Here is a 25,961-nt window from a genome sequence, read left to right on the forward strand (position 1 = left end):
CCTGCTGCCATTGACATTTCCCGTGTCTCATGGGCTGCTGCTGATCAAAGAAGGGATCTGAAAAGAAACCGCTGAGGGTGCTCTAAAAAAATCAAAACAGAAAATTATTATTTTGCTTTCCTAGTTACTAATGATAATTTGGTGTCTACTACAACAAGGCTCTCAGAATACATATGTATCATAGTATCATAGTTTTTTAAGGTTGAAGGGAGACTCTAAGGGGCACTTTGCACACAACGACATCGCGAGCCAATGCTGGCGATGCCGAGCGCGATAGTCCCCGCCCACGTCGCAGCAGCGATATCTTAGGATAGCAGCTTTAGTGAACATTATCGCTACGGCAGCTTCACATGCACTCACCTGCCTTGTGACGTCGATCTGGCCGGCGACCCACCTCCTTATTAAGGGGGCGGGTCGTGTGGCGTCATAGAGACGTCACACGGCAGGCGGCCAATAGAAGCGGAGGGGCAGAGATGAGCGGGACGTAAACATCCCACCCACCTCTGTCCTTCCGCATAGCTGGCGTGAGTTGCAGGACGCAGGTAGGAGATGTTCCTCGCTCCTGCGGCTTCACATACAGCGATGTGTGCTGCCACAGGAACGAGGAACAACATCGTACCTGTCGCAGTCGCGTAATTATGGATTACGCCGATGCAATACCAATGATACGATTACGACGATTTTGCGCTCGTTAATCGTATCATCTAGGATACACTACGGTGTCGAGTGCGACACGACATGACCCCTCAGACATCGCACCGGCCATGTCGTAGTGTGCAAAGTGTGCAAAGTGTCCTAAGTCCATCTAGTTCAACTCGTAGCCTAACATGTTGATCCAGAGGAAGGAAAAAAAAAAAAAACAAACAAAAAACAATGTGGCAAACAAGCTCCAATGGGGAAAAAAATTCCTTCCCGACTCCACATACGGCAATCAGACTAGTACTGAAAAATAATGCCCTTATTTAGTGATATTATAAGACGAAAACTTTAAAAAAAAAAAACAAACCAGATAGTCTTGTCACCCATTAAAAGAAGTATTCCCATCTCCAAGATCCTATCCCCATATGTAGGTGTAATAATAATAAATAATAATATGAATAATAATATTTGGCGCTATAGAAATAAAACTTATATAATAATAATAATACGAATAATATGAATAATAATATTAATATGAATAATAATATGAATAATAATAATAATATGAATAATAACAAATACCTCCTATTAGAAATGTAGTATAGTTTCCTGATATAGCCATGTCTCTTACCTCATGTGCAGGGCATTGCAGCTTAGGTACACATGTTTACGACCACAAGCAACTGTTCCTATATGCGTGGCCCTATCCTTGGATATCTATAGCTCTGTAATGCCCTGCATGTGAGGCAAGTGATATAGCTTTTCAAAAATACTACATTTCTAATTTGAGGGACTTGCTAATATTATTACACTTACAATATATTGGGATAGTATCTTTGAGATGAGAATACCCCTTTAAATGTAGCCCCCCTGTGCAGTGCTGAATGTATGCTTATATGTCCTCTGCTCATGTCAATACGTTCTATATTTGTACATCTTAATTCATTATTTTATATCCCAGCCATTTATATTTTCAAAGGGAATTTGTCAGCAGGTTTTTTGCTAGATCATCTGAGAGCAGCATAATATCAGAAAAAAAAAACAAAAAACAAATTCCCAGTGATGCATCACTTATGCCCTGGGTGAAGCAGTTGTGACACAGTTCTTAGACGTACCATAGCTAAGAATGGTAACGCCGCCCACAGCTCAACTTTGATAACATTACCTATCAACTGTGAGCTACTTATCAAAAGAGGGGGTGTGGTCAGACCAAGCCTCACGGGCTCTGTAGTCCAGGCAGTGATAATGTCCTGGTGATAAAACAGTCACTGTATGGAAACAACAGCACATAGCCTAATAAGTGACACATTTCCAAAATTAGTATCTCTGCCCCAAACTCATGCTGTCCCCAGATTACATAGCAAAAGACTGCTGACATTCCCTTTAACAGAATTCTGACAACTCCTTTAAATTGTCAGACACCTGGTCTTAGACATGGAAAGCAGAGATGGTAACAGAGTAAATAATCATATAACAATGGTGCAATTGTCAATGCCTGCTCAATATCATGTATTTATGTTGTGTACTAGGTTATTAGTGCTGTACCTTTCACACTGTACACCTGAAAAACATACCCAGATCAGCGATTAGAGCAGAGGTCTTCCAATAAGAAAAGGACATAACACCAGTATACTGTCAGCACCCTACAACCATACTCACGTTAGCCAAATTTAAGTCCAAAGGAGGACAAGGGACAGGAGAAGGAGGCTGAAAGCTCGGAGACTCTGTAGATTCAGGCAAATGTTGTGCATGCTGAAGGGGGTTATGGGATGGGTCTTGGTATAAAGGATAAGGTGGAGGAGGTTCTAGTGGAGGAAGAGATAGCGGACTCCTGTCCATAGCTATACCCTAAAGAAAATAAAAATGGCAGCAGTGAATAACGACACAATACAGTGTATAATAGAGAAGCCAACACAACAAAGTATTCACAATGACATGGCATACACACATGCGACAGTTTAGTGATTCTGACCTATTTCCTAACACAAGAGTCAGGTCTACCTTTTTTGTTATAAGTGCTTGGTACTCATTAAGAGCAGTTGGATCCTCAGATTGGTGCGACTTGAGTATAATGGAAGTCAATAGGGGACGCAAGCATCCCAGATACATGCTCAAGTCTCCCATTAGGGCACGCTCACACGAGCGTTTAAATCGGACCAGTGCAACACGAGAAAATCTCGCATTGCACTCGGACCTATGTTAGTCAATGAGGGAGAGCAGTTGGGCAGCTTTTCTCGCACACAGATTCTGGATGCGAGAAAAGTGGCAACATGCTGCTATTTTCTGCTACAGCCATATCCCTTGCACCCATTCAAGTGAATGGGTGCAAAAGAAACTTCGGACTGCACTCTGATGTTATCCCAGTGCAGTGCGATATACACACAGGCTGACAATGGAGGAGCTGGGGGGGATTAACCCCTTCCTCTGCTCCGCAGCGCCCGCCCTCAGCTTCACAGCTGTGACCCGATTGCCTGATTGGGTCAGTCGCATGACACTCGACTCAGGCTCACTGCAGAGCTTGAGCCGGGGGTCATTAGCATGTCACATCGGATGCCATACGCTAGTGTGAGTCCAGCCTAACATATTATAGTCGGATGCTCGACACGAGCCCATCAGCGCATCCAACTGTTCGTTATGATTACCCAGCATGGCATTGCTTGCTCATCAATAAAAATAAAATAAAAATAAACATTTAAATTAATTACTGTGTAAGCGTTTTAGTTTGGTGTAGAAAGAATTCTGGAAAGTGGTAATTATTTTTTTAAATAAAAATTTATAGAAATAAAATAAATAGAAGTGTTGTCAAGCGGCATTGGGCTTCTTTCTGTGCTCATTTGGTCCAGTTTGATAATTCTTCCACTATATAAACTCCTCGATACGAATAGGAAATGTGGTTATAAATTTGATCGGGTATGGGGACTGTGGTTAGCAATAGTAGACACTGCCGAATAGGATTCCCTGTGTATATTTACTGCCATCAAATCTCTGCATACAGTGTTACTTACAGGGGTTTTCCCATGAACAAAGGTCATTTTTAATCAATAGATCTTAGAATAATAAAATAATTTCCACAACTGGATGTGTTGTGCTGAGATCATCTTGTATATGTCCCCTGTTATGTCGTGTGTAAAGGCAGTGTCTGACCATACCACAGCTCCTGGGTCGGGGTGGACAAAGCAAATGCAGATATTACAGCATGGGATCATAGTTGATTGTTTTTGGGAGGTGAAACATTTTCCCGCCCGCTTTTTTACTTTAATTTTCGCCCAGGCAGGAAAATATATATATAGAGATATATATATATAGAGATATAGAGATATAGAGATATATATATATATATATATATATATATATATATATATATATATATATATAATATAATTTTTTTTTTTGTAAACAGACCCAATTGTGGAAATATTATACCCAGATCTATTGATTAAAATAAACTTTGTTAGTGGGAAACCCCTTTAATGACATATCGGGGTATTGGGCATAGTGTATGAAGTTGTATGTATTGAGTGAATATGATTCTTTAGTCCTTTTCTATGCAATTATAGAATATTGCTCTAAAGAAAGATATTGAACTGGCTTCAGTGGATATTGATGACGTTTAATACATAATTGATATGATTCTAATGCTTGCTATTGCTAATTAGTTCATTAGGTTAAAAAAAAAAAAAAAAGGAGGAGTCTGAGCCATATCAGCCTTGTTCTCCTTTACATCAGGATAGTTCTTACAAGGGACAGGTAATATAAAAAATTGTTAACCACCTGCAGATAGGGGTTAAATATACAGGTTAAAAAGTGTCGTAAAGCTACCCGACCTGCTGCAATGAAAGCCCAGCTACCAGGAGAAAATTAAAGGGAACCCTGTCATATAAAAAAGGCAAATCAACCTGCAGATATGGGGTTAATCTGCAGGTTAATAATGTTCTGAAGCTGTGCGGATACCACACTGAGAACCTGATTCCAGGAGGAAATAATCTTTATTCCTCTTGGCAGCTTTCAGTCACATGGGCGCGGAAGGCGGGTTTCAGTCACTGTTCAGTACACAGTGAGCAGCAGGTGTAATCATGCCCCAGCACAGACTGACAGCCGATTCTGCAACGATGCACTGCTGAGCCGGTTCAGTCAGTACCAGGGGCGTAGTTACAGCCGCCACTCACTAAACAGTGACTGAAGCTGCTACGGCCACACTTCTATGACTGAAAGCTTTTGGGAGGAGTAAAGATAATTTCCTCCCTGGAACTAGGCTCGCAGTGGAGCAGCCGCCCAGCTTCATAACACTGTAACCTGCAGATTAATAGCATTTTTTTTATTTTTACACGACATGTTCCCTAATGATATTGGAGGGTGTCTAAGGTCATTGTACTGCTGCAGAATACATTTGGATCAGACACCTCCTTGATGGAATTGCATAATGTACAAGTAGTATCATGAAAAAAGTATTCATACCAAGTAAACTTATCCACATTTTTTTCAAGTTACACCCACAAATTTAAATGCATTTTATTGGGATTTCATGTGACATAACATGTATTTGTGAAGTGTAAAGGAAATGATACATGGTGTTTTTTAAAGTATTTTATAAATATAAAACCTACAAATTGTAGTATGCATTTGTATTCATCCCCATGTAGTCCGATACCCCTACATAAAATCCTGAAGTCACCTAATCAGTAAATAGAGTCCACTGGCCTAATTTACTTCAGTATAACTACAGCTGTTCTGTGAAGACCTCAGAGGTTTGTGTGAGAACATTAGGAATCAAGCAGCATGATGAAAAGCAAGGAACACACCAAACAGGTCAGGGATAAACTTGTGGTGAAGAATAAAGCAGGGTTAGGTTATAAAAAAATATATATAAAAAAAAAAAAAAAGCCCAAACTGATCATCATGGAGCATGGTTTGAGCCATCATCCAAAACTGAAGAGGCGTTTAGCACAACTGCAACCCTAAGACATGGATGTCCACCTAAAACTGACATCTCAAGAAAGTAGAACACTAATTAGAGAAGCAGCCAAGAGGCCCATGGTCACTCTGGAGAGGATGCAGAGATCCACAGCTCAGGTGGGAGAATATGTTCATAATACAACTATTAGTTATATACCCCACAGCTCTGGGCATTATGAAAGAATGACAAGAGGAAAGCCATTTGTGAAGGAAAGCTATAAGAAGTTCTATTTGTAGTTTGCAAAAAGCTATGTAGGGGACACAGCTAGCATGTGTAAGAAGGTGCTCTGATCAGATTAGACCAAAGTTGAACTTTTTGGGCTAAATGCAATATGCTATGTGTGGCTGAAAGTAAACACTGCAAATCAACCTAAAAACAAAATCCCCAATGTCTAAAATGGTGGCGGCAGCATCATGTTGTGGAAATGCTTTTCTTCAGCAGGGACAGGGAAGCTGGACAGAGTTTAAGTGAAGTTGGATGGAGCTAAATACAGGGCAATCCTGGAAAAAAAAAACCAGAGGCTGTAAAAACAATTATGACTTGAGTAAAAGGCTCTACTTCCAACAGGACAATGGCCATAAACATACTGCCAGAGCTGCACTTGAATGGTTTATAGCAAAGCATATTCAAGTGTGTGAAGCACTACAGATCTGGTCAATCCCTTTTCGCCCAGGAGGTAGCCATGACTAGTAGAATGTGACTTAATATCCTGAGGAGAGTCCTGACTTGAGGCAAAGTAGGCCAAAGGTATGGCCATGCTAACCCATCTAGCATTAGTGGATTTAGTAGCTCTTTTTTTCCTTATTTGGGACTTGAAACAAAATAAAAACATAGCAGAAAAGTTCCGGAAAGACCCTTTCACCTCATGAGTAGAGATGAGCAAACCCATTGAAGTTTGGTTTGGCGAGTACACCCGGACTTTATCTAAAGTTTGGTTTTGGACCTGGACTTAACCTGAAGCCCAATGGAAGTCACTAGTTGGGCAGTTCGGATCTCCACCCACATGCAGCCAGCCAAACAAATCTCTTCCAGTTAGATGGTGGGTGAGTTTTTCCATTTTCCGGTTTGCTGCACACTACATCCGATCAAGCTGTTACCCCCAGTGAGAGCCAAATGCTGTAAGCGGCTCTCACTGGGCTGAGCACAGTGTGTACCAGAGCACAGTGATGCTTGCACAAGTGGTTAGTATACGTAAAAGCACCCAAACTTTTTTCTTTGTAACGTCTGAAACAAACAACACCAAATCTCGCGTTCACTCATCTCTACTCCAAGTAAACATCATCTAACATCAAGAGAATGAAAGGCCAATTCACCTTGGAATCTTGGACTGACACAAAAGGAAGGAGTATTATTTCTTGAGCCCTATGAAACTTAAAATTTATCTTTAGCAAAAAAGCTGCTTCAGACCTTCGTATTATTCTAAAATAGTAGTGAAAACTGGATAAACTGAAATAGCCTGCAACTCACACACATACCTAGCTGATGTTAGAGCTACCAAGTCTATCGTTTTAAGAGTGAGAATTTTAATGGTAGCTTAAGAAATTGGTTCAAATGGGTTTTTTGTAAGGGCATTCAAAACTAAATTTAGGTTCCAGGGAGTTAATTTAGGGCCCTTATCAGCCTAAAAGAATAGGAACCTGTGATGAAGCTATAAGCCCATGAGTGGTCAGCAAGTTTTTGGTCAAACCGTACACCCATGTCCGACACCTGCACCTTTAAAGACTCCGGGCACCGAAGAACCACTGACCACCTCCAAGATATGCTGACTTCCCCATGCAAGATCAAATCACGTAGAGAAATATCCCAGGTACTCTTCACCCCGCAGGGATGTAGGAATCTTCGTCCATGAGTATCATTTGTAAAGGAGGAAAAATTTAAATTTGAGACATTGGGAAAGAGTATAGACTACCGACTAGGTGGATGGAAGAGAGGCTCACTGATGGTACAACAGTTTCAACCTTTCCCCTACCAAAGCCTGGCGTCATGGCCGTTTAGGTCCTCCTTTATAGGATGGGAGTGGGAGGTTTATTAATTTGGTCTATCATATGCATCGGCACGGAGAGGCAGGTGCTGCAACATATGCAGCCAACTGACAGCTTTGGCGATTGTGCCATTACCTAATGTTGTCTCCTGATGAACCCCAGCTAACAAATGTGGGGAAATACGTCGAGGCTTTGATATCTTTTGGTTAAGGACTATGGACAGCCTGGGCATCATCATATGAGAGAGAGAGAGAGAGAGATTATAGCTGAAGGGGATTTACCCTGAATAAATGTCAGATAAGTAATTTTTTCTATTTTTCCCGTCATACTGAATGATGTTATCCGCCTTGGTATTGGAAGGGAGGCTAGGGATATCATATTAGGGAAACCAGTCGAGAAATTGGGGCACCTCTTTACCTTTAGGGTGCGTGTAACGTATGTTATATCTCCACTGGTAGGTAGTGGACAGGAAGATTGAGGGTCATTTAGAAACTATTACCCTTTAACACAGGGGTGGGGAACCTCCGGCCCGCGGGCCGTATGCGGCCCGCCATGACATTTAATGCGGCCCCCGGGCACTTTCCAGGCGGCACTCACGCTTTTACCAGCCGCCGGCCCTTTAAAATCCCAGTGCGTTCTGGGTAGATGCTAGAATGTACGGGCTATTTCCAGATCCTGATTGCAGCCCATACTAGAATGTACGGGCTCTTTTCGGGACCTGACTACTGCCCGTACATTCTAGACTGAACCCGGGACTGTGCTCGAGTGCTGAGGGTTTACTTTGAGGGCGGGGTAAACAGCGCTGTGCTCCTGTCACAGCAGAAGAGGTGCAGCAGATGCCTCCCTGCTGTACATGCCTCCCGGACCTGTGCTGTGTGACTCCTCCTCCTCCCCTTGTACTGTGAGTATGCAACCCATCGCTGCCCCCCCATCCAGTGCTGTGTACCCCCTGATACTGTGTGTAGCCCCAAGTGCTGTGTACCCCCTCAGTGCTGTGTGTTGCCCCAAGTGCTGTGTACCCCCTAGTACTGTGTGTAACCCCTCAGTGTTGTGTAATCTGTGCAGCCTCCTAGTGTAGTCAGTGCTGCTACATAGTGCTCTCCCTGCTGCCTCCTAGTTCTGTCACCTAATGCTCTCCGTGCTGCCTTATAGTGCTGTCACTGTCCGTGCTCTTTGTGCTGCCACCTAGTGCTCTTTGTGCTGCCACCTAGTGCTCTTTGTGCTGCCACCTAGAGCTCTCTGTGCTGCCACCTAGAGCTGTGCTGCCACCTAGTGCTCTCTGTGCTGCCACCTAGTGCTCTGTGCCGCCACCTAGTGCCCTTTGTGCTGCCACCTAGAGCTCTCTGTGCTGCCACCTAGAGCTCTCTGTGCTGCCACCTAGAGCTCTCTGTGCTGCCACCTAGAGCTCTCTGTGCTGCCACCTAGAGCTCTCTGTGCTGCCACTGTCAGTGCTCTTTGTGCTGCCACTGTCAGTGCTCTTTGTGCTGCCACTGTCAGTGCTCTTTGTGCTGCCACTGTCAGTGCTCTTTGTGCTGCCACCTAGTGCTCCCTGTGCTGCCACCTAGTGCTCCCTGTGCTGCCACCTAGTGCTCTCTGTGCTGCCAACTAGCGCTGTCTGTGCTGCCAACTAGCGCTGTCTGTGCTGCCAACTAGCGCTGTCTGTGCTGCCAACTAGCGCTGTCTGTGCTGCCAGCTAGTGCTGTCCGTTGTGCCGCCTAGTGCTGTCCGTTGTGCCGCCTAGTGCTGTCCGTTGTGCCGTCCATGCTCAGCATCTCCTGTGATGTATACACCCCTCCTGTGATCTATACGCTCCTCCTGTGATGTATACGCCCCAGCCTCTTCTGGGATTTGTATGCCCCAGTGTCTCCTGTGATGTATATGCCCCAGCTTCTCCTGTGATGTGTATGCCCCAGCTTCTCCTGTGATGTGTATGCCCCAGCTTCTCCTGTGATGTGTATGCCCCAGCTTCTCCTGTGATGTGTATGCCCCAGCTTCTCCTGTGATGTGTATGCCCCAGCTTCTCCTGTGATGTGTATGCCCCAGCTTCTCCTGTGATGTGTATGCCCCAGCCTCTCCAGACCAAGACAAACCTGGAAAAGCAGCTGTGAGAAACAAAATGATCAAAATCACTGAACATCACAGCATCTCCAGCCACCACATTAGGGGTGAGTTAATTAATTGTTTGACCAAATATAGCCTGGTCCTTTTCAAGTTGATAATTTTGTGCGGCCCCCGAAGGTTGGTAGAAAATTCCAAATGGCCCCCGGCAGAAAAAAGGTTCCCCACCCCTGCTTTAACACTACCAACCGATACTCTGAAGGTGTAGTCTCTTTCTCTAGGAAGTATCTATTTAGGCTGTCTTATCCTGGGATAGTGTACGTGTTTATTTTCACGGTGTGGGATAGTTTGTGAATTTTAATATGATTGAATAAAAGTGGTTTTATGCAAAATAATTAAGGTAGCTACTGAAGATAAATTGGATTTACTGCCTTTTTGTGAATTCAAATTAAAAGTGTTGTTTAATTTGGAATTCCCTTATTTCTTCCCTGATTCCCAGGAGCCCAAAAGGGTCTCCTAAATCTAGGAAGGGAGAAGGGAAGCTTGCTTTACCTGCCGCCTTCTCTAGGATTTTGTCGAAGGCTGCTCCAAACACAATTTTCCAGACATGGAATTGCACACACTCATTTTGGAAATCAAATGGACCACTTTTTTTTCCCCCAGAGTTAGAGGGCACGGGCATGAGAAGCAGTCACCAGGAAACCGGCTGCTTTTTGTATGATAGGTAATGCTTCTAATAACTGATCCCTGGGACAACTTATTCTAATTTGCAAATCCAGCTCCTGAAGCCATTTCTCTAGGGATCTCACTGTTTAAGTGGCTGCTATACTAGGTTTGAAGAAGCATGCTGCATCCTCCCATGACCCCTTAAGGAATGTGGATTTTTATTTTTTTTTTAAAGGAATCCTTCAAATTAAGATTTTAGAAATATTTGCAATTGCCACATGCATTTTTGAGAATTTTTCCCAAGTCTCACAACGATCTTCATCAAATGGGTATTTCCTCTTTGAAGTCTGAGGAACTGACACCTTCCTAACAGATTTCATAAACTTTTTTGACAAGTGTAGTAAAGAACTGCAATCACACGGTGTTTGTGCTCCTCCAGATTACTGAACATAGAATCTTGCACTGATAGTTACTCTTTAGGGGGTTCCCACCAACATAGTGGCTCTAAATCACCTTCAGTAATTTCCCGATCTCCTTCACTGGAAAGCAAGGCTGGCCAGATTCCCCAACAGACAAAGATGAAGCCATCATTCAATTCCCCTGGTTCTTCCATCCCTACCTCTGAACAGACATCTAATGGTGATTAATGCCAACCTGAGGAGGATCAAGGCCCTTTGATATGACAAATTTTTTTTTTAAACAGTGTTTTTAAATCTTTAAATCAAAACATTAATTTCCTGAAATATGAAAGGGGATATTTTTTTAACCACTGTACCTTCAATACTAGATCGACAGATTTTTTATTAAAAGTTTGGGGCGAACTTTCTCTGCATAGAGCACAGTCTCAGTTTTTTGCTACCGCGTTCCTGGCCTAAAGAACGTTAATAACAGTTAATATGTATTATAAAAGGTGAAAACTACACTCACTCATCCTAAACCTTGGCAACTACCATGCTAGGAGGTTGTTTCGGTTCGACTGGGTTACGGATTTTCCATGCTGCACATCCACTGTCATCAGTAAATAGAGGTCACTTTCTTTTAAACTTCCCCTTCTAGGATTGGGAGGGAAAACCATCGGATCTGACCCCTTGTTCCAGACCATCCTCCAAATCCAGAAGTGGCTGGTAATCTATGTGTGCGCATCACCACCTTGGCATGTGACAATCTCTGAATCCGGAAGAGATTGGAAAGCACATGCATGTGCAAAAGCGCCTTACTATTGGCTACAACCGCTAATCCTCTCGCCGGAAATGACATCCCTCGAGTTTCGCGGCCACCTCCGGTCCAAACTTCTGAACCTTGAAGATGTCCGTCAGACAGAGCCTAACCTACTCCGGATGCCCTAGTACCACAGACAGCCTGCAAGACCTGCCAAATCCCCAACACAAAATCTACTCATCTGGAGAAATCTCCCCAGGTACTCTTCACCCTGCAGGGCCATAGGCCGCCTCCTCTTCAAGGAAGAGAAAACTACACTGTGTAGTTCACAGAGGAAACACCCTTTTTTAATTTTCAGTAGGACTCTTTTTGGGCGGCTACTGTCTCATGTGCGGTGATGTCATGATGAAGGGAAAGAAAAAAAAAAAGTGGAAAAGTTCACAGGGTATGCAGTAAATACTTTTTCAAGGCACTGTATCTGCCTGCATCTGTCAGCGTTGAGGCCATCCGTTCAGAAATAGCAAACCAGCTGCACCAATCTAGAGTTCAAAGCAGTTTGCCAAGTAGTAAGATCCAAAAGCCATACCTTCACCAAGTGACTCAACTAAGCATGAAAACCGCAGCAGGTACTCTGTAATAATGGGTCAAACTGTGACATACTTTGCTGTAAACAGAAGTTTGTTTGCAAAAGGGCTGGATAAAAAAAAAAAAAAAAAAAAAAAAAAAAGTACAATAATGAGTGTCTGCAAGCAACAGTGAAGCATGGTGGTGGTTCCTTTTAAGTTTGTGGCTGCACTTTAGCTAATGGAGGTGAGGATTTGATAAAGATTAACTGTGTCCTCAATACTGAGAAATCTAGGCAGACATATCCATCAAGTAATACCAGCAAGGATGGGTCTGATTGGCCCCAAATTTATTTTGCAGCAGGACAATGGCCCACGAAGCTCTGATCTCAACATCATTGAGTTTGTCTAGGATTAAATGAAGAGCTGAAGGATTTGCAGAAGCCTAAAATCCACAGACGATCTGTAGTTAGTTCCATAAGACGTCGCCAACCTTCCTGCTAAGTGTACCTAGAAGAATTGATGTGGTGAAGCCATCCTGAAGGCAAGAAGGGTGGTCACATCAAATATTGGTTTGGTTTACTTTTCTATTCTGGTAATTGATTAAAAAACAAAAAATAGAAGATTTGTTTCTTTAAGTATTCTAACTTTGCTACATTCATTTTACATCTGCCCCAGAAGTTTGCACAGTACTGAAAATGTGCATTATTTATATTGTTTATGGATGATGTACGTTCCATAACTCATGTAAGGAAGTCTAATACAACAATAACCAGGGGAAAAAAAACCCGACAAAGTAAGTCTTTCATTACAAAGATGATTGATTTTACAAAAAAACGTTCCACCCAGCATTATAGAAGGACTAAGTTACAAGTGTGTTTTTTTACGGTACAATATGTTCTGTTGTATTCAGACCCTTTACATCAGACTTGGGGTGATATCACATGGAACAGTTGTACATTTTTTAATCTACATCAGCTCCAGTCTGTTACAGATTTTATAGGGTCAAAGCATAGGGTGAAATCTGCACCAAAGTTGACATCAAAATCTACTCTTAACATAGGAATTGCATTGCTGTAACCTCCTCACCTGAACGTCTGCCCTGTATGAACTCAGCCTTACCTGGAATTGTTCAGACTATCAGTTACCTTTTTTTAAAAGGAAAAATTTGTGTAATACCAAAGTATCTAATAGTTTAGTGAATGTCCAGACGTAGCCCGATATTTGAAATATTACCTGTGAATTAGTTGGTATATTCAATGGGCTGGTGGGTGAAAATTGTCCACTAATGCAGCGATTTGACTCACTGCCTGGATTCAAGGTCAGTGGGCTAACGGGAGTCTGCCTCCGCCTTGGTGAACTGCCAAGAGCGGCTGTTGATAGAGAAGGATTGCTGAGGGATGCCAGCCGAAGAGACGGGTGAAGTGATGGGTTTGAGCGACCAGCTGGAGGTCCATGGTTGTTCACAGGAGAAGCCATAGGACTATTGTTTAGCGTTGCTTGTATGGATGGATTGCTGCGTGTGTTCTGCAAACCTGTATTAAAAGTAAAAAAAAAAAAAAAAAAAAAAAAAAAAGGATTCAGTAATAAGTTTTGTTAAAAAGAAGGGAATTTTGTTTACTTACCGTAAATTCCTTTTCTTCTAGCTCCAATTGGGAGACCCAGACAATTGGGGTGTATAGCTACTGCCTCCGGAGGCCACACAAAGTATTACACTTAAAAGTGTAAAGCCCCTCCCCTTCTGCCTATACACCCCCCGTGGGATCACGGGCTCCTCAGTTTTAGTGCAAAAGCAAGAAGGAGGAAAGCCAATAACTGGTTTAAGAACAAATTCAATCCGAAGAAACATCGGAGAACCGAAACCATTCAACATGAACAACATGTGTACCCGAAAAAACAAAAATCCCTAAGAAAACAGGGCGGGTGCTGGGTCTCCCAATTGGAGCTAGAAGAAAAGGAATTTACGGTAAGTAAACAAAATTCCCTTCTTCTTTGTCGCTCCTAATTGGGAGACCCAGACAATTGGGACGTCCAAAAGCAGTCCCTGGGTGGGTAAAATAACACCTCGTGATAGGACCGTAAAAAAGCCCTTTCCTACAGGTGGGCAACCGGCGCCTGAAGGACTTGTCTACCTAGGCTGGCGTCCGCCGAAGCGTAGGTATGCACCTGATAATGCTTGGTAAAAGTGTGCAGACTCGACCAGGTAGCCGCCTGGCACACCTGCTGAGCCGTAGCCTGGTGCCGTAATGCCCAGGACGCACCCACGGCTCTGGTAGAATGGGCCTTCAGCCCTGAGGGAACCGGAAGCCCAGCAGAACGGTAAGCTTCAAGAATTGGTTCCTTGATCCACCGAGCCAGGGTGGATTTGGAAGCTTGCGACCCTTTCCGCTGACCAGCGACAAGGACAAAGAGTGCATCCGAGCGGCGCAGGGGCGCCGTGCGGGAAATGTAGATTCTGAGTGCTCTCACCAGATCCAACAAATGCAAATCCTTTTCACATTGATGAACTGGATGAGGACACAAAGAAGGTAAGGAGATATCCTGATTGAGATGAAAGGGGGATACCACCTTAGGGAGAAACTCCGGAATCGGGCGCAGAACCACCTTGTCCTGGTGAATCACCAGGAAGGGAGATTTGCATGACAGCGCTGCTAGCTCGGACACTCTCCGAAGAGACGTGACCGCTACTAGAAAAGCCACTTTCTGTGAAAGGCGAGAAAGGGAAACATCCCTCATAGGCTCGAAAGGCGGCTTCTGGAGAGCAATTAGAACCCTGTTCAGATCCCAGGGCTCTAACGGCCGCTTGTAAGGAGGGACGATATGACAAACCCCTTGCAGGAACGTGCGTACCTGAGGGAGTCGTGCTAGGCGCTTCTGAAAAAATACAGATAGCGCTGAGACTTGTCCCTTAAGGGAGCCGAGCGACAAACCTTTTTCCAAACCGGATTGCAGGAAGGAAAGAAAAGTAGGCAATGCAAATGGCCAGGGAGAAACTCCCTGAGCAGAGCACCAAGATAAGAATATCTTCCACGTCCTGTGGTAGATCTTGGCGGAGGTTGGTTTTCTAGCCTGTCTCATGGTGGCAATGACCTCTTGAGATAATCCTGAATACGCTAGGATCCAGGACTCAATGGCCACACAGTCAGGTTCAGGGCCGCAGAATTCCGATGGAAAAACGGCCCTTGAGACAGCAAGTCTGGTCGGTCTGGTAGTGCCCACGGTTGGCCTACCGTGAGGTGCCACAGATCCGGGTACCACGACCTCCTCGGCCAGTCTGGAGCGACGAGGATGGCGCGGCGGCAGTCGGACCTGATCTTGCGCAGCACTCTGGGCAACAGTGCCAGAGGTGGGAACACATAAGGTAGCCGGAACTGCGACCAATCTTGAACTAAGGCGTCCGCCGCCAGAGCTCGGTGATCGTGAGACCGTGCCATGAAAACCGGGACCTTGTTGTTGTGCCGGGACGCCATTAGGTCGACGTCCGGCATCCCCCAGCGGCGACAGATCTCCTGAAACACGTCCGGGTGAAGAGACCATTCCCCTGCGTCCATACCCTGGCGACTGAGGAAGTCTGCTTCCCAGTTGTCCACGCCTGGGATGTGAACTGCGGATATGGTGGATGCCGTGTCTTCCACCCACGTCAGAATCCGCCGGACTTCCTGGAAGGCTTGCCGACTGCGTGTTCCTCCTTGGTGGTTGATGTATGCCACCGCTGTGGAGTTGTCCGACTGAATTCGGATCTGCTTGCCTTCCAGCCACTGCTGGAAGGCTTGTAGGGCAAGATACACTGCTCTGATTTCCAGAACATTGATCTGAAGGGTGGACTCTTGCTGAGTCCACGTACCTTGAGCCCTGTGGTGGAGAAAAACTGCTCCCCACCCTGATAGACTCGCGTCTGTCGTGACCACCGCCCAGGATGGGGGTAGGAAGGACTTTCCTTTTGACAATGAGGTGGGAAGAAGCCACCACCGAAGAGATTCCTTGGCCGCCTGAGAAAGGGAGACGTTCCTGTCGAGGGACGTCGACTTCCCGTCCCATTGGCGGAGAATGTCCCATTGTAGTGGACGCAGATGAAACTGCGCGAAAGGGACTGCCTCCATTGCTGCTACCATCTTCCCTAGGAAGTGCATGAGGCGTCTCAAGGAGTGTGACTGGCCTTGAAGGAGAGATTGCACCCCTGTCTGTAGTGAACGCTGTTTGTCCAGCGGAAGCTTCACTATCGCTGAGAGAGTATGAAACTCCATGCCAAGATATGTTAGCGATTGGGTCGGGGTTAGATTTGACTTGGAAAAGTTGATGATCCACCCGAAACCCTGGAGGGTCTCCAGCGCAACGTTCAGGCTGTGTTGGCATGCCTCTTGAGAGGGCGCCTTGACAAGCAGATCGTCTAAATAAGGGATCACAGAGTGTCCCTGAGAGTGCAGGACTGCTACTACTGCTGCCATGACCTTGGTGAAGACCCGTGGGGCTGTCGCCAGACCGAAAGGCAGAGCTACGAACTGAAGGTGTTCGTCTCCTATAACGAAGCGTAGAAAACGCTGATGCTCTGGAGCAATCGGTACGTGGAGATAAGCATCCTTGATGTCTATTGATGCTAGGAAATCTCCTTGAGACATTGCGGCAATGACGGAGCGGAGGGATTCCATCCGGAACCGTCTGGTTTTCACGTGCTTGTTGAGAAGTTTTAGGTCCAGAACGGGACGGAAAGACCCGTCCTTTTTTGGTACCACAAACAAATTGGAGTAAAAACCGTGACCTTGCTGCTGAAGAGGAACAGGGATCACCACTCCTTCTGCCTTTAGAGTGCACACCGCCTGCAGAAGAGCATCGGCTCGGTCGGGAGGCGGAGACGTTCTGAAGAATCGAGTTGGAGGACGAGAACTGAACTCTATCCTTTACCCGTGGGACAGAATGTCTCTCACCCAACGGTCTTGGACCTGTGGCAGCCAAATGTCGCCAAAGCGGGAGAGCCTGCCACCCGACCGAGGATGCGGAGAGAGGAGGCCGAAAGTCATGAGGAAGCCGCCTTGGTAGCGGTTCTTCCGGCTGTCTTTTTTGGGCGTGACTGAGTCCGCCAAGAATCTGAGCTCCTCTGATCCTTTTGAGTCCTTTTGGACGAGGAGAATTGGGACCTGCCCGAGCCCCGAAAGGACCGAAACCCCGACTGTCCCCTCCTCTGTTGGGGTTTGTTTTGTCTGGGCTGAGGTAAGGATGAATCCTTACCCTTGGACTGTTTAATGATTTCATCCAAACGCTCACCAAACAGTCGGTCACCAGAAAATGGCAAACTGGTTAAGCACTTTTTGGAAGCAGAATCTGCCTTCCATTCCCTTAACCACAAGGCTCTGCGTAAAACCACGGAGTTGGCGGACGCCACTACCGTACGGCTCGTAGAGTCCAGAACAGCATTAATCGCGTAAGACGCAAATGCAGACATTTGAGAGGTTAAGGATGCCACCTGCGGAACAGATGTACGTGTGACCGTGTCAATCTGTGTAAGACCAGCTGAAATAGCTTGGAGTGCCCATACGGCTGCGAATGCTGGAGCAAACGACGCGCCGATAGCTTCATAGATGGATTTCAACCAGAGCTCCATCTGTCTGTCAGTGGCATCTTTAAGTGCAGCCCCATCCTCCACTGCAACTATGGATCTAGCCGCAAGCCTGGAGATTGGAGGATCCACCTTGGGACACTGGGTCCAGCCTTTGACCACGTCAGGGGGAAAGGGATAACGTGTATCCTTAAGCCGTTTGGAGAAACGCTTATCTGGATAAGCGTGGTGTTTCTGGACTGCCTCTCTAAAGTCAGAGTGGTCCAGAAAAGTACTTAATTTACGCTTGGGATACCTGAAATGGAATTTCTCCTGCTGTGAAGCTGACTCCTCCACCGGAGGAGCTGGGGGAGAAATATCCAACATTCTATTGATGGACGCTATAAGATCATTCACTATGGCGTCACCATCAGGTGTATCCAAATTGAGAGCGGTCTCAGGATCAGAATCCTGATCAGCTACCTCCGCCTCATCACACAGAGAGTCCTCCTGCTGGGACCCTGACCAGTGTGATGAAGTAGAGGGCCGCTCATAGCGAGCTCGCTTAGGCTGTCTGGGACTGTCGTCCGTGTCAGAGCCGTCACCCTGGGATGCATGGGACACCCCCGGAGCCCGGAGCTGTTCCAACTGAGGGGGACCAGGGAGCAATGATTCAACAGTGCCCATGGTCTGAGGTACTGGTCTAGACTGCAAAGTTTCTAGAATTTTAGTCATAGTCACAGACAATCTATCAGCAAAAACTGCAAACTCTGTCCCCGTCACCTGGACAGTATTCACAGGTGGTTCTCCCTGGGTCACCTCTAGCAGAGGCCCCGGCCGAACAAGTGCCACAGGGGCCGAGCACTGCACACAATGGGGGTCAGTGGAACCTGCCGGTAGAGTAGCCTCACATGCGGTACAAGCAGCATAGAAAGCCTGTGCCTTGGCACCCTTGCTTTTTGCGGACGACATGCTGTTGTCTCCTCTGAGCAATCTAGGAGGGTATATAGCCAAGAATCACCAGCGACCGTACAGTGCAATGTATAGCATGCAAGCATAAAAATACAATTGTACACTTCGGCACTAGTGGGGTGAGCACCAGAGGTGCCGCTTACCGCCCGCTCAAAAGCGGGTGTGTGGTTGCCAGAATCCAGTGTCTGGGTCTCCCAGAACTTGTCTCCCCTCTCCAGCTCAGACTGGAATGGCTGCCGGCGTTCTGTGAAGAGGGGCGGACCGTGGGCGTGCCTCAGACAAAGTGCGGGAAACTGGCGTCCCACTGTGCCCAGTGTGAGGGGCTGGAGTATGTAAAGTAGACTCCAGCCCTCGGCGCTGACGTTCTGTACAGCGTCCCGCCCTTCCCCTGACTGGCAGGCCTGGGGGCGGTAACGAAACGAAACTAGGCCGCAAAAGCCGGGGACTCGAGTAATAAGCGCGGCCGTCATATATGCACGGCCAGCGCGGAAGTCCCCGGCGCACCACAAGACCCAGCCGCGCCGCAGCGTAAAACTGACAGCAGCGGCCGGCGCGGCAGTTCCCAATACATTGACTCCCTCAGCAAGCTGTAGTTAGTATGGCACAAGCGCGCAGCGCTGTTGTCCCCGGCGCACTAACACACCCAGCAATGCTGCAGTGTGTCTGTGCGCGGTCTGTACGGGGACACAGAGTACCTTGACGTAGCAGGGCCCTGTCCCTGACGATACTCAGCTCCATATCCAGCAGATTCCCCAGGGGCTGTGGACGGAGCACGGTCTCAGTGCCTGGAGACCGGTAAAATCCCACTTCACCCAGAGCCCTAAGGGGGATGGGGAAGGATGCAGCATGTGGGCTCCAGCCTCCGTACCCGCAATGGGTACCTCAACCTTAACAAACACCGCCGACAAAAGTGGGGTGAGAAGGGAGCATGCTGGGGACCCTATTATGAGCCCTCTTTTCTTCCATCCGACATAGTCAGCAGCTGCTGCTGACTAAACAGTGGAGCTATGCGTGGATGTCTGACCTCCTTCGCACAAAGCATGAAAACTGAGGAGCCAGTGATCCCACGGGGGGTGTATAGGCAGAAGGGGAGGGGCTTTACACTTTTAAGTGTAATACTTTGTGTGGCCTCCGGAGGCAGTAGCTATACACCCCAATTGTCTGGGTCTCCCAATTAGGAGCGACAAAGAAAAATTAATTAACATTGCAGATCTTGCACAAAGCCATACTGCCATCCAGGAAATACATCAGAGGTAAACATCCGGAGCTGTGGGCTCAATGCCAGGCTTGTGAGAGAAAGCACTGTAACAAGAGCAGTGCTCAAAGCTGCACAGTACAAGGAGGTCTCATCTGCATGCCTTCACGTATAGCCATTACTATTGCAACATAGCGAGAAGACAGCCAGATTTCCTATTCACCTGCTATAGGCGTCAAACTAATATCAGACTGTGATCACTTTACAGATTTCTTTGGAACTTAGGACTTCGGTATAAAAAAAAACCCCAAAAAAACTGAAAAGTAGGCAGCTGTAAAGAAAATGGGAATCACAAAGATCTGACTTCGCCTTACACAAGTCCCTATTCACTGGCATATAATGGCGGTATTATCAAGAACTACTTAGTGGAACTTGAACACTTGCATATTGAAGCAAGAGAGTGGGCTGCACGGCACAAAGACCCCATTGAAAAAGGCAAAGCGTTACATCATTTCTTTTTTTAATTATTATTTCTGGCTCGCCCTCTCGTACTGCTATAGCTCAATCCCTGGTATTTGGTTTCCAATTATCTTTTATGTGTACAACCATATATCTCAATGTTCAATAACAGTGACCAACTTAATAGTAACCAAAGACTAAGTGATACAGAAGCTACTTTTGACTGTACAAGGTTAAAATGACCACTCCTTATTTATTACCCCACTTTACTTGCCTTCTCATAATATGCAGTGTGAAATATTTTAGCCACATCTCTTTTTGCCTCCACAATACCTAGGGCAGGGGTCTCAAACTCAGCTGGGTGTATGGGCCACACATAGAAGAAAAAAATTGAGAGGGGCCGCATTCTTTGCAGGACAAAGTGACATTTTAGTGATTCCATGTTTGTTTGTTTTTTTATACACCTTTGGATCACTTTTTTGAATATTTTTTGCTTGTTTATTATAAGAAACCTGCACTTATTTGTTTAGATTATCTATCATCTTTTTTTATTTTTTTAATGGCAAAAAGAAAAAATTTTTCACACTTAATTTTAAAAGAATATTACAAGGTAATAATGTGAAAAAAAACTTAAAATAACCAGCATATAGTAATCTTAGACAACATCTTGCAGTAATGTGCTCATCCTTGTGCCCTGTAGTATTGTGCCTAGTAGTATTGTGCTCATCCTTGTGGTATTGTAGCCATCCTTGTGCCCTGTAGTATTGTTCTCATCCTTGTGCCCTATAGTATTGTGCACATTCTTGTGCCCTGTATTTTTGTGCCCAGCAGTATTGTTCTCATCCTTGTGTCCAGTAGTATTGTTCTCATCCTTGTGCCCTGTAGTATTGTGCCCATTTTTTAGTAATCCGCAAAAAAATTAAATAAAAAAATGTTTGCAGAGTTTTGGTGCAGTATGCTTCAGCTGCGCCCAAAATGCTGCGATATACAGTACAAGCACAGTGGATGGGATTTCTAGAAATCCTGTGACCACTGTGCGTGTGCGGCGCACAGCAAACACTGACCTGTGGTGCGGCTTTCAGAAGATGCAGTATGTCAATTGTTTGTTACAGAGTCGCTTGCGCTCTCCCTAGGGAGAGCACAGCAAGGTGAATACAGCGCTCCGAACCCTGATGTCAGGCACGGGCAGCTGGGGCTTCCTGTGGAGGAGACCAGTGGCCCTGCAAGTTAGGACCCGCCGCGTACAGGACGCAGTGGTCCTGATCGTGGCCATGTAACGCAACTGCTTGTTGCGGCTTTATGTCCGGGGTCGCCGTCGGCAGGACTTTACTACAGTTGAATCATTTGTGGTGACTCACAGAGGAGCTGTCTGCACTATACCAATGGTTGACGCCGGCCAATCAGATGCAAGGAGGTGACATCATACATCTGATTGGTGGGCGGCAGCCACTGGTATATTAAATTAAACTGTAGTAAAGTCCTGCCTGGATAGGGCCTCGATTGTCATGGGGTCTGCGGGCTGCATGCGTATGCGGCCCGCATGTTTGAAACTTCTGACCTAGAGATTTAATTTGATCACAATCTTCATTTTATGATTTAATGTAAAAAGTGTATAGAATAATCTCCTATTACAGAACATGCACATAACATGAGTATAGAGGATGAAGAATGGTGTATTACTAACACAGACCTGGAGAGCCACTGATGCCCAGGTGGGTCATGGCGGCAGGAAGCCCTCCGGTGCTGTTCTCTGCACCCATACTGCCATATGTGGTTTCATCTGGGTCCAGCGGTGTTGGCAGGGGAGAGGGAAAATGTAGATTTGTAAGATCTGGCAGTGATCCGCCTGTGTTGAGATTCCCCTGGAAATGTGAAAGGCCAACGTTGGGATCTGAAGACGGAAAAACTCTGGAAAGGGAAATAGATAACAAATGTCAATGTTCTCTTGAAAAATAAATTAAAATGTAGAACTTTGAAAGACAAGAGGGATATCAAAAGGAGGAAAACAATGACGTTTTTGGATATTGATAAAAAAGGGTTCTCTTATTTTTTCTGAAAAGATACAATTGTCTATGCATTTTGCATGCATGGACTCTAGCCAGCTATGGAAGGCATCAGATGCCAAAAATTGCTGTGGTTTCTTTTGATCCTTTAGAAATATTGGGTTTTCTGCTGCAGATTTTGCTGCAGACTTTCCATCATTACGATCCAATACATTGCAACAAATAAAATCTGCTGAACATATCTGTGGCAAATCTGCAACATAGGAGGCAAGCGGCAGATCAAGCACCCACAGAATGCCCTAAAATCCAGATATTTACTGTAACAATGTTTACCATATTGTACTTTCTCGTAAGTACTCTTTTTAGGAAACGTTAAGACTAGAGTTGAGCGAGTACTTAACTATTCTTACTCTATACTCATAACGAGCACTGACTAATGCTCGTGTATTCATTCCTAATAGCATGTGCAATGCAAGTCAATGGGGGAAAAACGGTCAATGTAACGAGTGACCCAAATTCCGCACTATTCGCTACTCACATGAATAGTACGGAATTTGGTTTACTCGTTACTGTGCGAGTTTTTCCCCATTGACTTGCATTGCACACACTATTCGGAATGAATATGTGAGTATTAGACCGTACTCGATATGAGTATAGTGAGTACGAATAGTTAGGTACTCGCTCAACTCTAGTTAAGACATAGCGATTAACAAGCCTCGGCCTCCCGAGACTGTTGTGCAGCCCAGCCCAAGTTCTTTAGCTTGATGGCTCACTGTGTGATGTCAGTTGCCAGGCAAGAAAATCAGACACACAGCTATCATTCAAGCCAAAGAGGCTGGTGATGGGTGGGGAACCAAGCCTGGGTAGCAGAGGCTGGTTAAATGATCCGTCACATCCATGGCACTAATGGCTACTTCTGATGTCACGGTCCTCACGGACTGGCAGCAGGTCTCCAGACCAGAGCGTCATAGCTTCATAAATGACTATGAGGTGGAGATGCTCAAGATAGAATATCTACAGGTAGTCCAGACAACGTGGTCCATACTTGGGCTGATTTGCACAGACGTCTGAAAAATGGACACAAGTAGCCTAATAAATATTCCCTGGAAAGGGTTATGCCCATCAACATTTTTAGCGTATACATAGGATGCCCCGACAGCAGAGAATGACTGGGTCCAGAGCGCAATAAATCTGTCATGCAGTTAGAGCATATCCCACAAACGTCAGAGGTAAAAAAACACTTTAATGTCTGAAACATCAATGTTTTCTCCCACCTCCCCTGAATGATTTGTTACAGGACATACTTGATTCCTGGGACTTCACAGGATCGAGGACGAGATGTCATTGACTGGACCTAAAATAGACAATTAGAGACAAGACGCACAAAAAAGGTTCAGTAAAGGCTGCAGATCACACAACACGGTACCAAGACATCTCTACACTAAGCAAATTCACTTGGGGACAGGTGGCCATAATCTTTATCAAGAGAGCCCCCCCCCTCCGCTGTGGGGCAGAGGTCCGATAGCGCAGCTCCTTGAGAAAGCGTGTGATGTCTCCACTGCAGTCTCGTGAAGGCAAGCAGTCATTTTATCTTAGGAGTTGGAAATATGCGAGGTTTACTATGTAACGTTTTACTAAAAGGTTAATTTGTTTGTTTTTTTGCTTTTTTAGGACAAAAAAAAAAAAAAGATTTACAACTATCCACTGTCATTCTGCTTGACCAGACATTATAAAAAAGATCATATTACAGACCAACAACGACAAGAGCTATACAATAATCCAGTAAGAAACATGTAACCAGGCTAATTCATTTCATTCCACAGGGATTTCAAATGGAAGAAGCCCAGAATAGAGACATTAGGATCAAAGGACAGGAAATCTGCAGGGTCAGAAGCGAAGGCAAGGAAGAACCAGCAACCGCTGGCATTACATACATTATAAATGGGGGAGGAAACAAAACATTACAGGGTCATTAGCGATAACAGCTCATATGGACAATGGAGAGGAATGAAATACAATCTAGAATGCAATGGTCAGAACTCCAGGTTCTCTCCCCCAGGAGGGCTGGTAGGATAGAGGAAGAGGTTACCAGAATAAAATATAGAACATGGAATCAATCTAAAACTATATAGAACTATGCATATGGGAGTAAAGCATACCATAAATCAAAAATAAAAACAAAAAACAAAAAAAAAAAAAAGAAAGAGGAAAGGCGCTTAAAGTGTGTTACTCCCAATATCAGACACAGCGAGCAGAGGACTGTATATGCTACCCCGTCTGGATTCTGCCCCGGCACAACGCCGTACTTGTAAGATGGAAAGGCTACTACTACGACGGCTGACCCACACGATGGTGGGAAGAAATGTATTCAACCCAACCAGCGGTGATTCCCGGGCGCTGCCAGAGTGCAGACAAAAGGTGCATGTTCTCTGGATCTTTACTCATACAACGCATTTCAAAGTCAGGATGACGCCATGCGGTATAGTCTATACCTGATTGAGTCAGCCCAACTCTGAAATGTTGTCTGAATAAAGCTCCAGAGAACATACAGCCTTGTCATCACTCTGGCAGCGCCCAGGATTCACCAATAGGTTTCCTGTTTGGTTTGTACACAATAAAAATCAAAACTTTTTTTTTCTCTTGTTCATATGTTCTCACTTTAGTCTGGGGGTGGACTTCCATTATAATAAACTAAAAATAAACCAAGGGTGTAAAGATGACACATCCTAAATTGCATTTCACTAAAGCAAGTGCTTTACAGCAATGAATGCTAGAAGATTTCAGCTCTGAAGCCACCACAAGTAATGGGGATCTGTCAGTAGGATCTACCCACATAAGCCAGCTATATGGGCATGCAGGTCATAGGAAGCTGTATAAAGTGATCACTTTATATCTATGATGCAATTTCTTATTCCAGAGAAATCCACATTTTTCTTCCATGTAAATGAGCTGCTCCAGGCTATGGGCCGGACATAGATCCCCCTGACAATCCGCCTCCAGAGATTGTAATAAATGAAAGGGGAGTTACCAGTGGGAGGTGTGATGGCCGCTCTCCTGATCTCACTGCAGAGCTGTGTGTGATTATAACTGACACATCTGCAGACTCCTCATCTTCAGGCCGGGGCCACACGGGGGACTAATGCGATTCTCGCATGACACTCGGCTCACGCTGGCAGCACAGCCGAGTGTCATGCGAGTGTCACTGCGACTGAGGTCTGATCATGCGATCGGACCTCAGCTGCGGGGGCCGGGCCGGCTCTCAGGAGAGGCAGGCCGGCACCGAGGAGGGGTGGGCTGGCGCCGAGCAGGGGCTGGCCGGCACTGCGGAGGGATTTATCTCTATCTCTCTCCTCCATAGCTGGCTATTGCCATTCTCGTCCTGCACTCACAGTACACCGGTGAACTGCGAGTGCAGTGCAATTTTTCTCTCGCCCCATAGACTTGAATGGGTGTGAGAGAAAAAAAGAATGCATTAAAGTCACAGCATGCTGCAATTGTTTTCTCGGTCCGATTAGGGCTGAGAAAATAATCTCTCAGGGGTGCTGACACATAGGCTAATATTGGTACGAGGGGAATGCAATGTTTTATTGCATACCACTCGCACCGATTTTCATGCCGTGTGTTTTAGGTCTCAGCCTCCATCTCACAGGTAGACAGTGTTACAATATTGCTACAGTACAGCAGAACTGTGAGCTGCAACAAAGGTGGTTGTAAGATGAAGATAACCAAGTTCAGTTCTACGGTTCTGTTCTTAACATGTCTCACAATGGGAACCCCCATTA

General features: G+C 45.5%; 1 protein-coding gene across 3 annotated transcripts in view; it reads right to left on the bottom strand.

The window, feature by feature from the left end:
- CRTC3 (CREB regulated transcription coactivator 3) overlaps positions 1–25,961 on the bottom strand; it is a 191,417-nt gene that overhangs the window by 13,211 nt on the left and 152,245 nt on the right. For all 3 annotated transcript variants that reach the window (XM_075345866.1, XM_075345865.1, XM_075345863.1), the window contains 5 exons: positions 23,484–23,533; positions 21,867–22,084; positions 13,257–13,555; positions 2,299–2,487; positions 2–82 (listed from right to left, as the gene is read on the bottom strand). In XM_075345866.1, the coding sequence (XP_075201981.1) occupies positions 2–82; positions 2,299–2,487; positions 13,257–13,555; positions 21,867–22,084; positions 23,484–23,533 (837 nt within the window). The remainder of the gene's footprint in view (position 1; positions 83–2,298; positions 2,488–13,256; positions 13,556–21,866; positions 22,085–23,483; positions 23,534–25,961) is intronic.

The sequence above is a fragment of the Anomaloglossus baeobatrachus genome, chromosome 4, assembly GCF_048569485.1.
Source record: "Anomaloglossus baeobatrachus isolate aAnoBae1 chromosome 4, aAnoBae1.hap1, whole genome shotgun sequence".
Taxonomy (NCBI): Eukaryota; Metazoa; Chordata; class Amphibia; order Anura; family Aromobatidae; genus Anomaloglossus; species Anomaloglossus baeobatrachus.